This window comes from Excalfactoria chinensis, chromosome 3, assembly GCF_039878825.1.
Source record: "Excalfactoria chinensis isolate bCotChi1 chromosome 3, bCotChi1.hap2, whole genome shotgun sequence".
NCBI lineage: Eukaryota > Metazoa > Chordata > Aves > Galliformes > Phasianidae > Excalfactoria > Excalfactoria chinensis.
This window is the reverse complement of record NC_092827.1, coordinates 27,818,285-27,835,253: the sequence shown is the minus strand read 5'-3', so window position 1 is coordinate 27,835,253 and position 16,969 is coordinate 27,818,285. Positions and strand designations below refer to the sequence as shown.

The 16,969-nt window shown below is 46.4% G+C and overlaps 2 protein-coding genes across 2 annotated transcripts; one reads left to right on the top strand and one right to left on the bottom strand.

The window, feature by feature from the left end:
* Nucleotides 1–2,475: 2,475 nt before the first annotated feature.
* Nucleotides 2,476–9,793, bottom strand: MTO1 (mitochondrial tRNA translation optimization 1). The gene is made up of 12 exons (XM_072333011.1): nucleotides 9,607–9,793; nucleotides 9,321–9,520; nucleotides 8,403–8,520; nucleotides 7,747–8,036; nucleotides 6,520–6,632; nucleotides 6,199–6,389; nucleotides 5,795–5,925; nucleotides 5,000–5,204; nucleotides 4,745–4,916; nucleotides 4,112–4,230; nucleotides 3,459–3,616; nucleotides 2,476–3,153 (listed from the first exon to the last, which is right to left on the bottom strand). The coding sequence occupies exons 1-12, from the start codon at nucleotides 9,788–9,790 to the stop codon at nucleotides 2,941–2,943; spliced, it is 2,094 nt and encodes a 697-aa protein (XP_072189112.1). The 5' UTR covers nucleotides 9,791–9,793; the 3' UTR covers nucleotides 2,476–2,940.
* A 114-nt stretch (nucleotides 9,794–9,907) lies between these two features.
* On the top strand, nucleotides 9,908–16,333 carry CGAS (cyclic GMP-AMP synthase). The gene is made up of 5 exons (XM_072333010.1): nucleotides 9,908–10,411; nucleotides 11,101–11,323; nucleotides 11,960–12,205; nucleotides 13,177–13,279; nucleotides 14,371–16,333. The coding sequence occupies exons 1-5, from the start codon at nucleotides 10,007–10,009 to the stop codon at nucleotides 14,708–14,710; spliced, it is 1,317 nt and encodes a 438-aa protein (XP_072189111.1). The 5' UTR covers nucleotides 9,908–10,006; the 3' UTR covers nucleotides 14,711–16,333.
* The last annotated feature ends 636 nt before the right edge of the window (nucleotides 16,334–16,969 follow it).

The window sequence follows — 16,969 nt, the reverse complement described above, 5'->3', positions numbered from 1 at the left end:
CATTTTGTAATAGCGATTTCAGTGCAGTCTCCCACAGTCCTGATGTCAGTCACCACTAACAATCAGCCCAAGGAGAGGAAATGCATGCCCTGTTTCTCACCAGCCACAACAATAACTGCCCTGCAAGCAAGCATTTGGAAGGCCTCTGTACAGCACAGAGTTCAGGAGAAAGCACCTAAAATGAATTTAGGTGAAGATCGTTACTTACCCAAGGACAAGAGGACGCTCAGATGGGACACACACCTGCCCAACAAAGCGGGGCACTTGGGAAAGCTATTTAGTACAGTCACCACTGCATCCTTGTGATGACTGTAGCAGCGGTGTGAGCATTTAAGATTGAGTGGCAACAACTTGGAGTGTCTCCTGGCATAACACAGCTTCCTATTTTTCTCTTCCAGGCAAAAATAAAGATGAAGCAGTTGAGCAGGAAACACTGAAGTACTGTCTGAATGAAAGCTAGTCTCCTTTGGAGATATTCAAGACCCGTCTATACTCCTTCCCTGCCTACATGGGTTGGATGTAACAGGATGGGTTACAGGAGCACAAAGTGCAATTCATCATAGCACAGCCCAGCAAAAGCAAACAGACATCAGTGGCAAGGACAAGCTCCTCTGGAGCTGCTCTTCCCACCCTGCCAAGCTTACCAAGACCGCAGGACATGCAAGGTTCCAAACTCTGTCTCTGCATAAAAACCAAACCTTGTGCCTTGTAACAAATCAGTTAGAATGAGGATGGCACAGCGTCTGCATCTGATCAGTCCTTGCTATTTACAGCAGGAAATTCAGCACACGTTTTTCTTTAGAAACCAAATGGAACTGCTTGCTTACAGCAATGATTTCACGTGATGTTAAGAGTCTTCTCAAACAAGAACGGTTTCACAAGTATGTTATAAATCCCTGCAGATGAAACAACTCATACCTGAGGAACAATCAGTCTTCAAACCTGTGTACGCACCAGGCTTGACACTGCAGCAAATCAGAACATCATGAACCCCCAGTGAATGGAGAAACCCTTCACCCTAAAAACGTTTCCAGTAGTCAAAGATCACCTTCATGCTGAAACAGAGAGCAATTGTTGCCAAAGATCTGGAAAACAATGTGCTTCCAACTTCAGTGTTCCTTCAGAGGTAACTTTCCCTCTTAGAGCACAGCTGAGCACTATTAAATTGCTAAAGAAATCAGGCCCCCACCTCCTGTTTTTCCTTTTGGTTTAGTGGGATCACCCTCTGATTTACACCGGAGTGTGAGAATGTCATCAGGGTTTACTGCCTTACCTGTAAGAAAAAGAGGTGAATTTTCAGACACATACATCAAAAATGAGAACGATACAAACACGACGCACTGAACAAAACATGCAACATTGTGGACGAGCAGCTCAGCCGGCTTCAACAGAGGAGGGTGGTCAGCAGTCAGGGTTTCTTTGGATTCACATATTCAGAATTTCAGCACCAAATCTTGAGCCTGAGTTAATCCACAGAAAGTGTAACTGCCTTCCCTACACTAAAATCAAGGCTTACATGGCTGAAATAACTGAGAACAAAGCTGGAAACAGGTCACAGATAGGAAGGGGCAGTTACATTGCTTTTCTGAGTCACCCTGACACAAACACTGACCTACTGACCACCTGCCTAAAGCTGCTCTGTGCAGGCCAGTAGCTGGTGACAGGGAGACACATTTTGATGCGTGATGATTCCCCAAACAAATCTGCAAGCTCTGCCATACTCCTGCTGCATGACAGGATCTCTGTCAACAGAACAGATTTATTCCGACTCCTCTCTCTGGGCAGAAAAGGAACCACTCATGCAGAGCAAATAGAGAACAGTCCAGAATGTAATTTCAAAATGATAGCTATATTTAACTCCCACAGAACTTGTTCCCAAGCCTGTTTGCCCAGTCAGCTCTGAGGACGCTGAGAAGCGAGAACGAAATGAAGTGTTTGAATAACAGTGCACTGTCAGATTGTTTTAACCAAAAATGAGCCAGAGACTGCTGCTAAATCAGACAAGGACTCAGCTTGGATTGTTTCCCGATGGCACGTGACAAACCAACTGCCCAAAGTTTGGGCAAGTCCTATTACTGCCAGTGCTGATGAGAAGTCTGCTTTCCAGGCTGGATGTGGCTCTGGGCAGCCTGGTCTGGTGGTTGGCAACCCTGTATATAGCAGGGGGGTTGAAACTAGGTGAACTTTGAGGTCCTTTTCAACCCAAGCCATTCTGTAATTCCTCTGGCTGCACCTTGGCCATTCATCAACCAGCCAGAGCCCCAGGTCCAGCACAGGTCTGTTACAGCCCTTGCCTTGTCCAGCCTAAGCAGGCAGTCTCACTCTAGCTGTCTTCACCAGCACTGCAGCAAACCCTGCAGCGCCTCTGAACCTTACCTGTTGTGAACTGTGGCCCTGTGAATTGCTGGAGCTCTACTGCAAGTAAATACAAGCTCAGATACAATTTCTAGTTTGTTAAGTGACAACCAAGGACTTCAGGTTTCAAGACAAGCTTTATTTAATTCTAGAAGAAAACAAGAAAAAATAAACTGTGACACACTGCTTAAGTTCAATCACCTCCTCCATCAGTTTCACTATTCATGCGGCACATGCTTTTATAGCCCAGGTTCCACTTGGCTAACAGCACACTAAACCTTTAAACAGTAGCCATTGCACAGCAATAAACACCAGTGCTGAAGTCAACAGAGTGCTCTCCAGCTCAAATCTTCTTGTGCTGAAGTGAGTTCAGCACGGTAACATTTCTTATCACAAAAGAGCAAAACTCAGTCCTTTCCAAGATGCTCTGCAACACATTTTGACCATCTGCATCTTCTGAACAAGCAAATTCCTGTGTTTTCATGGCTCCATCCAACATCATTTTTATCCACGAAGCGGTTCAGGTGAGCACAGCTGCTCTTGCCATGTACTCCAGCACGAGATGTACGCCCTTCTACAAACACCTCACAAAGGTGCTTTAACAGAAGTACTGCCAAGCTCCCCTTCAGAGATCTCTGCAGAAACCAGCGTTTGGGAAGTTCTTTTCTCTGAGTACATTTTCCCTGGCAAATACTGGCCAGTCTGAGGAAAAGCATTTAGCTTCTCTGCTTTCACAAATCTCAGCAGGTTAATGATAGCAGCCGGTGTAACTCCAGGGATGCGGCTGACTGCACCGATCTGCATACAGAAACAGAAATGAGTTACCCTAAAACAAACCTAGACTCTGAAGCTAGTGAAAACTGACACCAAAACCTATGGGTATTGACACCAAAACCTATGGGTATTGACACCAAAACCTATGGGTATTGACACCAAAACCTATGGGTATTGACACCAAAACCTATGGGTATTGACACCAAAACCTATGGGTATGCCCAACTATTGACCCTAATTGGCCCACACCTCCTCAGCCCTTCACGGCCCTTGGAAATAACAGGAGGGATTCTACTGCTATTCAACCTCACTGTGGCCCAGTGTCTTACCGTCTGGGGACGGCTGGAGTTCAGTTTCTCCCGCACTTCTGCTGACAGGGATGCATCAATAGCAAAGTAGTCTATGTCCTCTGGAAGTCGGAGGGCTTCATCTCGACGCACTTCTTCTATTTCCTGCTGTTGATTGACTACGCACCACTCGTAAGCAGCTGTGGTGCAGGGTCAGGGAAAAGAGACAGATATGCTCACATGAAAAAGTCACTTGTTAAAACTCCTGGAAGCAGAATGGGTAACTCCACCCACATGATCAAAACATGTGAGGAAGCATCCGGCCTCACAGATTAAGGAGCCTAACTTATAGTAGAAGAAATCATACTCTTTGATTTGGTACAGGAATTAAGATACACAGCTGCTTTTTGCTCTTGTTCCAGGAAAGAATGGTCTGTTTGACAGAGCAGTGAAGAAGAAATACCCAGAAGCAAATACAAATAATTGATCTCACTCCACAAAGTGAAACTCGGGTGCTCAAACAGAACTGTGGCCTATGGCAACACTCTGATAACAGCACTTCCCTTCACTGACCAGCAAAACAAAATGAAACACACAGGAATGAACGGGCTGGCGCACCCCTTACTGAACAAACCTTAGCAGGTCATAACTCTTATATATACTCTATATATACTCTACATACTCATATACTCTACCTTCTATTTTCAGTCTCTCTGACAGTTCCCTCCATTCAGCAAACTTTCTCAGGGGCTCTGGGACAGCCCTTGCCAGAATCTCCATGTTGGCCTCTGGATACCGAAGGATGTCAAAGGCACTGTGGAGAACATGAGTGAGTTTTTACAGTACATGAAGGACAGTTACTCACATCAGACAGCATCACAGCTATTCCCAGCTCTTACTTTTAAAGGTGAGGATAGTACAGTATAGACCAGAACAACTACAGAGCCAGGCTCACCTCCCTGCTATTTCCTCTCAACACATGTAAGAGCAGTTCAGCTTTTGAAAAGAGGGCTTTATCAAGCTTCCAGCAACGCAGTAACCCACTGCAGAACAGTTACCATTTGGTGACATGCTCAACACAGACAGCAAACGCTGACTGGGTCAGAGTACAATCTTCAGGAGGCTAACTCAGTGCTAGAAGATGTGGCGCAGTAAAAATTCCAATGTACTGCTTTTTCTACAAGCAAAGATCAGGTATGAGTCTCTGGAAGGTGATAAAAGTTGTAATCTTGGAGTACTGACCACTTTGGTAAAGATGGACACATGCAAAGCCACCAGCCAGATGAGCAAGCACAGTCAGACAAGAAAGCTTTGTCTGTATCCCTTACCTGAGAGGTGATCTTCGATTGCTACTGATGGGAACTTCTGGTACCAAGTGGGACCATTTGGATACACTGAACTGAAGGGATTTTAGTGTTGCAATTCCATCTTCTAGAGCAGCCCTCATCTGAACAGCTTGCTCATATCGCTGCTGTGACACACACCCAGCTTCCTCAAAGCCTGCGGAGACAGACAGTGGCAAATGAGACAGAAGTCTGCAACCAGGCAGGGCTGCAAATGGCAAGAGCCACTTAAGGACATACCTCTGTGGGTCAGCCTGGCATCAGCATTGTCAGGCCGGAGGGACATGCGGAACTCCACACGGCTGGTGAACATCCGGTACGGCTCAGTGGTGCCCAGAGTAGTAAGGTCATCTATCAGGACACCCACATACCCTTCGGTGCGACTGACAATGAAAGGGGGCTTGCCTTGGACCCGTAGGCAAGCATTGATCCCAGCAATCACACCCTGGGCAGAGAAAAAGCAAACAAAAACAACTGTTAGTCCCTTCAAGGCCAAAATATCTGCATATCTGTGGTGAACTTGCTGGAGTTCAAGAATTTGGACAATGCTCTCAGTCATATGGACTGATTTTTGGGTGGCCCTGTGTGGAGCCAGGAGCTGGACCCAGTGATCTTTGTGGGTCCCTTCCAACTTGGGATATTCTATGATGCTAAGGGCCCACAAGTACAGTTGCATCATGGGAATGCAACAGTCCAGGCTGGTAATCTAGGCAATTTCTTCTTTGCAATACTACCATGCTCTGAAGAACTCATCCCCTGCCAAGACGCCTAGAGACAGGAAACACGTTCCAACATATCTGTAATTGTACCCACTGCACAGCCTCTGTACCGAAGTATCTGTCAGAGCTGACAATTGCTTTTGTAACTGCAATGTCGATAACTGCAACTGCAGATACCTGTGCAAGCCTACAATCAGAATGAGACGCAATTAAGAACATCTCATTAGCACAAAATGAGCCTACTTCAGTGCCAAGGACAGACACCAAGGTAATATCCCTTCCTGAGCACAGAGCATATGCCATCAGATTCACTCACCTGAGCTGCAGCTTCCTCGTAGCCCGTTGTGCCATTTATCTGGCCTGCAAAGAAGAGCCGCTGAACAAGACGAGACTCTAGAGAAGCAGTCAGCTGACGGGGGTCTAAAAAGTCATACTGCACTCCATAGCCTATAACAAACAAGAAGACAGATCTTAAGGCAGGGATATGGAAGGTCCTCACTTATCAACAAAGGCAAACAGTGGGACAAGATGACTTATCGACTTTTGTTTACAATCTAGAAACAACCTAGGAGAAATTCCTGCATTCAAGAAATAATGTTCTCTCATATTTACTTTGGTTTGCTAGGCTCCAAGGAAAACATGTTGGTTTTCTTTCTTGTTTTTCTTTTTGGTTAACTGATAACCAATATGAAAAAAGAGATGTGAAATTCATCCCCTCACCTGGCTGTAAGATCTTCGCTTTCTCCAAGCCTGGGATAGATCTGATCACCTGCTCCTGGAGCTCAGGTGGCAGCGTCATTGACAGGCCTTGGGGGTAAATGACATCGGACTCCAAGCCTTCAGGCTCCAGCCAGACCTGATGTTCACGGTTTGGGAAGCGCAGCACCTTTGACTCAAAAGAGGGGCAGTATCTGCAACAGGAAATAACCACAAGCACCATCTAACATGGATAAAGAGTAGTTTTCCAGAAGCAAAGCAAGGAAGGTGCACAGCTTCAGAGACTCACACCATTAAGAGCCCCATACAGTCCTACATCCTTACCGGGGGCCCTTTGTTGTCTCCCTCACATGGTCGTTCAGGTGGAGGTTATCAAGGACAATCTGCTGAGCTTTCAGGTTAGTGTGAGTCATGTAGCAGGACAGCTGGTCTTCTGGCTGAAAGAGGCCAAAACTCAGTGTAAATGAATCCAATCCCAATACCCTGCACTCTCACCCAATGATTCTGTTCTAAGGATCTCCAAGGGCTTTTCTGTGACAGTCTGCTCTCTGTTCCTGTAGAGCTGGGTTGTGCTGTCTTACCCACTGTACAGAAAAGGAGGTATCAGAGAACCTGAGCAACATGCCCAAAAACAGACCAAGAAAAGAACTTGATAGTGTCCGGGATACGTATTTTATGCTATAAAATGTGTTCCTAATCACAGGATGGACATTCCTTTAAAAGCAACAGACTCTATCACATGAGTCAGAGGAATTCCAAGTAAGTTTGTAGAGTTTGGTGAAGACTAAAGAAACCTCTTAATATCATGCAACTGACATAGCAAATTCAAGTTCTGGAAAGAAAAACACTATGTAGAATACTTCACTCTTATTATCTATCTGGAAAAGAGCTGACAGACTGACGTTCAAAACAGTAATAAATGTTAGATTTCAGCTTCTTAAAACCTTTCCAACAAATACATAGGGCTTAAAATGCTATTACCACCTCTCCACTCCCCATTTACAGAAGGTTACTGCAATTCCTACAAGCTCTGGATCAAGCCCTGGACAACCTGATTCGGTTATGCATGTCCCTGTTTGTTGCAAGGGAGTCGGACTAGATGACCTTTAAAGGTCCTTAACAACTCTAAGGATTCTATGATTCTATAACTGCCCAAAAGGAGATCACGGTGACATGCAAGTTGGCCTCTTGTCCTGGGTAGCAGTGACAGGATGAGAGGTAACAGCCTTAGGTTGTGCCAGGGAGGTTCAAGTTGGTTATGAGGAAAAAAGTCTCTGAGAGTGGTTGGGTGCTGGAACAGGCTGTTCAGGGAGGTGGTGGAGTCACCATCCCCAGAGGCTTCCAAGGAAAGGGCAGGTGTGGCACTTAGGGACACGGTTTAGTGGGCCCGGTGGTGATGGGTTGATGGTTGGATGGGATGATCTTAGAGGTCTTTTCCAACCTGAATGATTCAGCCACACAAGTCCCTTACAACAACTTGCTGGCTACTGTAGCTTGCCACTCCCAGAAGCACTCCCCAGCTCCCCCTGCACCTGCCATGCGCTGTCCCACCTTGATCCACACAGCCTTGCTGAGGAAGCTGAAGGGCACAGGAGGGTTGTCAGGTACACGTTCCTCCAAACCACTGAAGTTGATGGTGTCTTTGGCCAGGCGGGGTGGTGTCCCAGTCTTCAGTCTGCCCACAGTAAATCCCAGTTTCTCCAGAGTCTGGGCTAGCCCCACAGCCGGCTGGTCTCCCAGGCGCCCAGCAGGATGCGTTTCCAGCCCCATGAGGATCATACCCCTTAGAAATGTCCCAGTGGTCAGGATGACGCTCCCAGCACACACCGTGCTTCCATCCCCTGAAACAGCATGTTCAGAGATACACATATTTCGCTGCCATTGAAGCCCTGTACTCTGGTGGTTCTGTTTAAAACTAGATTGCTGCTGTCTACTCTATCCTGTTTGCCAAGTAAGATCTCAAAAACAGCATGGAATTCAGAATTATGAGTCTGAGGGAGATTAAGTTCATGCAACCTCCCAACACCCAGTCAACCCAGTGATGTTTTCCATTGTGTTACCGATGTTAACACGGCTTAATTTGCATCCAGCCTGAAGTGCCTCTGTTGGCTCATTCAGCTTTCTCACAGATGAATCAGACACGTTTAACCTGCGGCTGCTCTTAGCATACAGTGCCCAAGGGTGCTCACTGCGGTACCCACACATACCTAGAACAACGCCTGTGACTTGGCACTTCCCAGGGCGGTTTGCTTCTGGCTCTTTCAGGAGAAGGTCCTCCACAGATGCCTCACGGACTGTCAGCAGGGGGGTGCTCAGGATTTCCTTCTGTCATGAAAGGAGTTACCACAAAAATCTGCCAAGTTCTGAGACATTTGGGCCACCGGTGGCTGATGTACACCCAAAAAGTAACACTGAATCTCCCACATTAGCACTTCTATTCCTAAATGGCCCTGAGGCAGCAGCAGGAGCTGACAGCACAGTGCTGCCACCATCCCATACAGCACTGCTCCACTGCTGCACACCTCAGTGCTCCTACTCTGCATAAAGCCACATCACCACTGGCTGCATCTTCTTCAAACGTACGAGGGCTGCTCTGAAAGTAATGCCTCTTAGCTTATTATGTTGGCTCATTATGTCAGAGGTGGATGTTGGTGGTACGGCAGAAGAGGCTGAGCCTTCCTGCCGATATTCTGATCCATGCTGTTGCTGTGTGACAGATGGCAGCAGAGGGGCAGACTGACAACATGGCACCTGACACGGAAGTGTGTATGAAGGAAGGTGTGTCACTGAATTCCTCCACGCAGTTAACATGGCACCCACTGACATTCATCGACACGTGTTTGCATTTATAGAGACCAAAGAGTGGATGTGAGCACAGTGAGGGAGCAGGTGGTGCGTTTCAGACACAGTGGGTCACCTCTATGAGCGTGGCATGCAGGCTCTTATTCATTGCTAGCAAAAACACAATGTTAATGGCGACTACTACGCCGAAAAATAATAGCGTTTTGCACTGACAACCTGCTCTATCAAGCAGCGTTACAGTGCTCTCGGTATCTATCGCGGTTCGCAGGGCAATAAGCAGGAGGCATTACTTTCGGAGCGCGCGGCACAGGCCGCACACCCACCTGCACGCCGTCCCGGTACCGCCGGCGGTCGATCTGCGCGCGCAGCCCCCAGACGGCCGGTCCTTTGCTGCGGTTCAGCACTTTGTAATGCACCCCGGCCGCGTCGCAGATCCGCCCGCACAGCCCGTCCAAGGCGTCCACCTCCCGCATCAGGTGCCCCTTCCCGATGCCGCCGAAGGAGGGGTTGCACGACATCTCTCCTGCGCCAAGTACACGGGGACACCCTCAGCACCGCCGAGCCGTGCGGCCGCGCCGCCCCCGGCCTCAGGGCCCCCCCCGGCGGTACCGATGGTGCCGATCTTGTGCGTGAGCAGCAGCGTGCGGGCCCCGCCGCGGGCGGCCGCCGCCGCCGCCTCCGTCCCGGCATGGCCGCCGCCGATCACCACCACTTCGTAGCCCGAGGCCGCGCTCGCCGCCCGGCGTCTCTCGGACCGCGGCGCCAGGCGGCGCCAAGCGCTGCGCGCCAACATGGCGGCTGCGGGCGGCCGGAACGGGAAGCGGGTGCGGGCGGGAAGCGGCGTGCCGGCCGAGAGGCGGCTCCGCGTGGCGGCGGGGCTCCCCCTAGCGGCGGCTCGGCCCGGCTGCCGGCGGGAGGTTCGGTTCCCCGAGAGCTGCGGCGCCGCCTGGAAGAGGAACTCGCTCTTCCCGCCTAATCGCGCTCGCTTCCGCGTGGGTGCGTGAGGCTCATGGAGGAGACCGCGGCGGGCAGAGGGCAGCGGAGGCAGAGGGCGGCCCAGCCTCGCGCCTCACGGGGCGGGGGCGCCGCCGCCCGACGCGGCTCGACCGCGCGGGGTGACTCGGCCGACGAGCATCCGACGGACGAGGCTTCCCCCGCGGTCGTGCCGCGCCGGCCGGCGCAGGGCGGAAAGCCCCCGGTCCCTCGAACCCTCTCGGCGCGGAGCAGAGCGCCGGGCGGGCTGCGGCTGCGGGAGGTGCTGTCGCAGCTCAGCCTGGGCCGGCAGGACGTGTCGGACGCGTCGAACGCGGTGAACGAAGTCGTGTCCCACCTGATCGACGCCGTCAAAGGAAGGGACGGCAGCTTCAGCTCCATCACGAAGCTGGGAGCCGGCAGCTACTACGAGCACGTCAAGGTGCGCGCGGGGCTGGGTGCAGCCTGGGGCGGAGGCGGGCGGACTGCGGCCGTGCGGCCCGGAGAAGGGGAGCTATAGCTTTTTCTATAGGAAAGAACGGGACGGGCCCTTTAGCGGGGGCTACAGTGGTTGCACGAGGGATAAAGGGTTTAATTAAACCTTGCTCTTAAAGGGGGTAGGATTTGAGTTGAATATATGGAAAAAGGTCTGTCACAGGGGGGTGGCGAGGCAGCGGCACAGGTTGTTCGGGGATGTGGTGAATGCCCCATCCCTGGAGACTTTCAAGGCCAGGCCCTGGGCAACCTGCTCTAGCCGTAGGTGTCCCTGTTCAGTGCAGGGCAGTTGGACGAGATGGCCTTTCAGGGTCCCTTCCAACTGCAAGGATTCTGTGATACATCCATGACTGCTCGCTGGACCATGGACTGGTTGTGATGCTGTACCCAGGAGGTGGTGGTCAATGGCTGCTTGACCTTCAGCAGCTTGGACGTGTGACCACCGGGGGAGCGGTGTCAGTAAACTGCTCTTCTCCACATGAATGTGCATCAGTCTGGTAATACAAAGCCATCAGAAATAAGGTAATGTTTCACTCCAGATGTGGAAAGTACATCCAGGCAGTTGTAGATAAAGCTTCAGATTTAGGTGAAAGGCAATACAACCTAAGGTGATGCTTGTATTCTTGTCCTTTGCAGATATCTGAACCAAATGAGTTTGATATCATGCTTGTAATGCCTGTCACAAGGGTGCAGCTAGATGAGTGTGACGACACTGGAGCCTATTATTATCTAACGTTCAAAAGAAATCCAAAAGAGAAGTATTTGCATAAGTTTCTAGATGAAGATGGAAAATTATCAGCTATTAAAATGCTGCAAGAACTAAGGCGAATTATTAAAGAGGAAGTAAAACACATTAAAAGTAAGTACTGCACAATCAGGCACATGAATAATGCAACTGCATTCCACATAGGCAATATGTATCTTTCTCCTCAGTCAGTTATCCCTCGGGGCATCATAACTGGAAGTGAAACCCTCTCTGTGCCTGTGATCTCGAGCACTTATTCTAAAAATCACCACAAATGCACCAGAGCAGCAAAAGGAATTACATTGCTTGAGTCAGATAATGCATTACCGAATGGTACTTCATAGCTACCCATAAAACGTATTGCCTTTTAAAGTGCTCTTTTTCCTCATAAGCCTTCGGCCAAGTTGTGGACAAATCTCTAAACGTTTTCCACAGTCATCTGACGTTCCCTCGTCGTTCCCATTCATTAGACAGCACTACGGTGGCTACAGAAGACATCTCAAGTAGTCACAATATTAAAAATAAATAGAGAAATCATGCTAATGCTTCAGGTCGAGAAGAGCTTCTCTTCTTTTGTAGAGGGAGGCCTCAGCTGGCCTCCTTAATGCTTTATTAAAAATAACCTATATTCAATTTCACCAATCCTACAGGATGAAATGCTCGAGGATTCTGACCGATTACGAATTCCTATTCAGTGAACATCTTAATAACCTCCAAAAAAAAAAAGATTACTTTCTTTTTTGTTACTAGATGAGGAAGTAACCGTGAAAAGGAAAAAGCCTGGAAGCCCTGCAATAACTCTACAGATCAAAAAGCCTACAGCAGAAATATCAGTGGACATCATCCTGGCTTTGGAAGTTCAGCAGAGCTGGCCTCCCAGCACACAGGACGGCCTCAACATAAAACGCTGGCTAGGAAGTAAAGTCAGGAGAGATTTCAGATATAAACCGATTTACTTAGTGGCCAAGCAAAACAAAAAAGAAAAGCTCCTAAGAGGTACTTCAAATACAGCTAATAAGCTTAATAATTAATTACTTTCTCTGCAACTTGGTCACTTGATACAACTTGATAAATGCCATAAAAAGGGTATCTAGGTTCTGTTCGGTGTTCCGCCTTCAAGGTATGGATCTCTACATTATCCTGCGTACATCCAGATAATCACTGAAAGCCCTCTTTAAAGCACCAGCCTGGTAACAGAGCTTGTCCTGTGCTGAAATCTAAGGCTGATAACTGCGCTACAGACAGTACAGTAACCAGCACTGTTTCAGATCTATCAGACAGATGAACATGTAATGTTTCCTGTACTAGTGCCGTACTTAACAGCAACATCCGCTCCTTTGTAAGGAAAAAAATTAAAGGGGGTGTGTAAAAATACACAGAAATCCCTGAAAATGGCACTTGTTCTACATATGTTTTGTACTTACGCAGGAAGTAAACTACTTAAGGTAGTTTATTTCCTCATTGAACTTTGGTATGGCTGCAGGACGACTGCTATTGTTTGCTGTTTATTTTTCCCAGAGCACTCTCACCATGCCTGCATTATTTGCCGAAACATTCCAGCTTGGCACTGTATGAAGAGAATTGGGTCTTTTTAGCCAAAAATGGTTCTTGGCAACCTGGTGTATTTATTAGTTAGCAAACCAATCTCACCAGTGCCAGATATACCACCACTGCTCTACTGGGCTCTCTGTCCAAGTGAAAATAGTAATCAAAGCAAAAAAGGCAGGGACACGGTCTAATTTATGTAAAGAAGCTGATGTTGAGAATATAATGAAAGCATCCAGCCAAGCCTATGTAGTTACCTGTAACTATAATACTCCAATCTTGTCTGTATGGAGTGATTGAGCAATTAAGAAGGAACTGACTAATTTTAGTAATTAATGAATTAAGAGCTTTAATTTTTCTTTTTCCTATTTACAGTCACCGATATTTACTGCTCTGTAACTATTTTGTACTCACCCCTTTAGGAAACACCTGGCGACTCTCTTTCTCGCATGTCGAGAAGGACATGCTGAAAGACCACGGCAACACAAAGACGTGCTGTGAATCCAATGGAGTGAAGTGTTGTAGGTTGGTATCTTGTCTGAATGTTTTGCTTTAAGCTAGTTTGTCCAGCACTGTTTCAGTTTAACATTTAAGATTTGGTCAGTAATTGTTTACAACAGGGAGTGAGAATATGGCTTTTATTCACGAATTCTTGCTTTGTTGTTCCAGAGTAGTACAAGCTTGCACGTGCTCACTGAACACATCTGACTTGCGTTTACTCAAGAAGTAACAAATTACTTTGCAGGTTTATGCTCCAGATTTGCCTGTCAAAGCAAACAGATGCTCCTTGCCAAATAATCTTTCCCCAAATCAGTCATCTTTAGAAATACTAGCTCCAAAGTCTGTTGACACAGCTTCATAAGCAAATTACACTTTGTGGCAAGGCCATTTTTTATTAAATGATGGTGAGAAAAGAACTGAATGGGATCAGGATCAATAAATGTGATTCTTCACTCTAATAACGGTTGGTTCCATATTTCTTTGAAGAATAAAACCAAAACCTCATCAAGTACGGAACCTACTTTATAGCAAACCCACTTTTTGGTTTACTTGATTTTGCCCTGTACAGAATCAAGAAAGCCACAAGGGTATTAATGCATCATTCTTTGTCTTTGCTTTATGAGTAGTATGAGCTATGCTACGTCCTTGCCTAGCCATGTACTGAACTACACCTCTTCATCTCAGAGTGCCACAGAAAGGCACTGGTAGTGCCTTTGGTATAAAACCAAGCCCAAAGGATGGCTTTCATCTTAAGTGGTGTTCCAAGTTCACGTTATACTGGTAGCACCTGCAGGAGGAGACCGTATTGTGCAGGCACAGTGCTGATCAACACCTTGTATTCCTGTGCCGTGGTGGCCACCAGTGGAAGCGGTTCATACACCAGAACTGTTTTTCACAGTAGAAATCTTTCACTGCTACTCTGCCTTCACATGCAATGCTTCTAGGAATATCCCCCTTTTTGCTCTACTTACTTTCAGGTTTGATTCAAAGCTTTACTGAAAACATTCTTATATTAAAGTAAATGTAATTGCTTTACTCATAACATATATATAAGTATCTAAAATACGCGTTTAGATCCGACTCCTAAAGGTACGAAATTAACTCTCATTTAACAGGAAAGATTGTCTCAAACTCCTGAAGTATCTCCTAGAGCGACTTAAAATGAAACATGCAAAAGAACTGGAAAAATTCTGTTCGTATCACGTCAAAACGGCCTTCTTCCATTCATGCGTCACTTGGCCAAGTGACACAGACTGGCAGTATGAAGACCTGGAACACTGTTTTCAGAGATACCTGGAGTATTTTCTGCGTTGTCTGCAAGATTCTCAGCTGCCACACTTTTTCATTCCCCAGTACAACTTGCTCAGCCTGGATGATAAAGCAAGCAATGGCTTCCTTTCAAGACAAATAAACTATCAGTTGAACAATGGATTCCCAATATTTCACCAGGTGTAGTAAAAACAGAAGTGTTTACAGTAACTATCTGAAAACAAAGTAGATCTGTATATTTTAAAACATACGTTTAGCACTTTATATCATTTCTCAGTAGTTTATTACTACAGAGAAACAAAACCAAATCAAGAACACTGACAGAAAACTGCATATTTCAGTTATGTTGTTTAACTGTATTCCTTTAAGGAACTGGGACATTTGAATTAACGTTTGATTGGAACAGTTACGAACGTAACCTGACTCCAATGAGAAAAGTTCTGACATGGAACAAGGGTTAAAACAGAAGAAAAGGCATCTGCCAACATGAAAATTCAGCAAGAGAACCAGGCCTGGGAACTTGGCCTTTGGCCTTCTAACAGGGCCAAGGAACAGACAACCTTGAAGCATGGCTGAATACCTCATACCAGTGCCATCCTGAAGATACCATTGGTATGCATATATATACATGTACGCATGTATACCTGTTTATATACGCCTGTATGTATATAAATGTCCATACCACATATATATATATAAAAAAATATATATATTCTACAAGAAATTGAGCTGCTCAAGTGTGTGCAGAGAAGAGCAATGAAGTTGATGAAGGGGCTGAAAATCAAAATGTGAAGATCCTCTTGGTCTCTACAACTACCTGCAAGGTGGCTGCAGTTAAGAAAGCATCAGTCTTTTGTAACGGGGACCAGTTCAATGTTTCTATAAATGATGTGGATAGAGGACTCAAATGCCTATTAGGCATACTGAAGTAGGAGGAGCTGTTGACTCCCTTGGAGCAGAGACACCGTACAGAAATTCTGACAAACTGGAGAGCTGAGCAATCATCAGCTGCACAAAGTTCAACAACAGCAAGTGCAGGATTCTGCACATGGGATGTGGTAATGACTGGGGAACAGCAGTATGGAAAGCAGACCCAGAGAAAAAGATCTGGGGGTTTTGGCTGACAGGAAGTTGAATCTAAGTCAGCATTGCATCCTTGCAGCCAAAAGGGCCAACTGGTGCATCAGAAAGGAGAAGCTGAGGTCCCTGCATATGCTCAGCACAGAGCAGAGGAGGTGAGAGGAGACCTCACAGGGAGCGGATGGCAGCACTGAGCTCTGTTCTGTGTGACAGCAACAGGGCCCGAGGGAACCACATGGAGCTGTGTCAGGTGAGGGGCAGCTGAGGGTCAGGGACAACATCTGCACCAGAGGCAGTCAGATCCTGGAACAGCGTAGAAAAAAATCCAGGTTGAAAAGACCTCTGTGGACAGGCTCCTGAGAAAAGGCCTTTTCAACCTGGATTGTTCTGTGTTAGCAGTGATATACATATGACAGATTAAGGTATGTAAGTATAATGCATCATGTCTGCTTGTTGTTTTAGTCTTGCTAAGTTTACAATCAATCATTATTTTCACTGTCATAATAGTTAATGTTAAAGATGAGATTAATAATTCCCAGATCACTTCTGCTGCTGTGTACTGTATCCTACCTCAAATTGCCTTTTTACTTCTAGTTGCTGCTATTAATGGGCATCTTTAGTATTTGGTACATAAAAATACACAAACTCATTTCCTGGTAATAACTGTAACAGCTTTTATACATACATACTTGCCATACCAATCATAGTGATTTGTGTTCTGTAATAAACAGGAATCTTCAGTAAACAACAACTGTATGTCCATGTGTACCATAGAATCCTTCAAACCCGCTGTTGCAATCTCTATACACTTACTGGCCAGCTAGTCCCCAAAGCTCTCTGTTTCTGGATTGTGACAATATTTGTGTTTCCTATGCAATTGCAGCCATCACCTTCAAACTATCTTCAAATCATACTATGAACATATGTAAGAATTTGCAGTCATCAATTGCAAATTAGGGGAGGAAAAAAGAAAAGCCATATTAAATTCCTGAAGTAACCGATCTTTTCCAAGTCTTCAAAATCGCTTTGGAAATGAGCCTTTTCACTGCAATTGGCAAGAGAAGTGATAATTAACCAACATTCAAAAGTTACTGTACCAATGAACATCTGCATGGAAGGAAATGCACCTTTTCAATCCATTATCAAAGACTATAGCCTTCCTGTTAAAAGGCTATCAAATCCAAAATGCAGCTTGATCGACATTCTCAGAATTGGATAGAACTCGGCTCATGTTTTCTTACGTTGATACATGTTAGGAAAGGACTGTAACACTTCCTGATACTAACGCTGTGAGGATAATAAATACACAGCACTTTAGAGCTGCTTTGCTCTATTATTTTTACAATTGTTTTTAAAAGAAGCCAT

Coding starts and splice junctions, on each gene's coding strand:
- MTO1 (XM_072333011.1), bottom strand. CDS start 9,790: ATGTTGGCGCGCAGCGCTTGGCGCCGCCTGGCGCCGCGGTCCGAGAGA. Junction 9,521..9,606: donor GCACAAGATCGGCACCATCG/GTACCGCCGGGG, acceptor TACTTGGCGCAG/GAGAGATGTCGTGCAACCCC. Junction 5,205..5,794: donor ACGAGGAAGCTGCAGCTCAG/GTGAGTGAATCT, acceptor TTCTCTGCCCAG/GGTGTGATTGCTGGGATCAA.
- CGAS (XM_072333010.1), top strand. CDS start 10,007: ATGGAGGAGACCGCGGCGGGCAGAGGGCAGCGGAGGCAGAGGGCGGCC. Junction 11,324..11,959: donor GGAAGTAAAACACATTAAAA/GTAAGTACTGCA, acceptor TTTTGTTACTAG/ATGAGGAAGTAACCGTGAAA. Junction 13,280..14,370: donor AATGGAGTGAAGTGTTGTAG/GTTGGTATCTTG, acceptor CTCATTTAACAG/GAAAGATTGTCTCAAACTCC.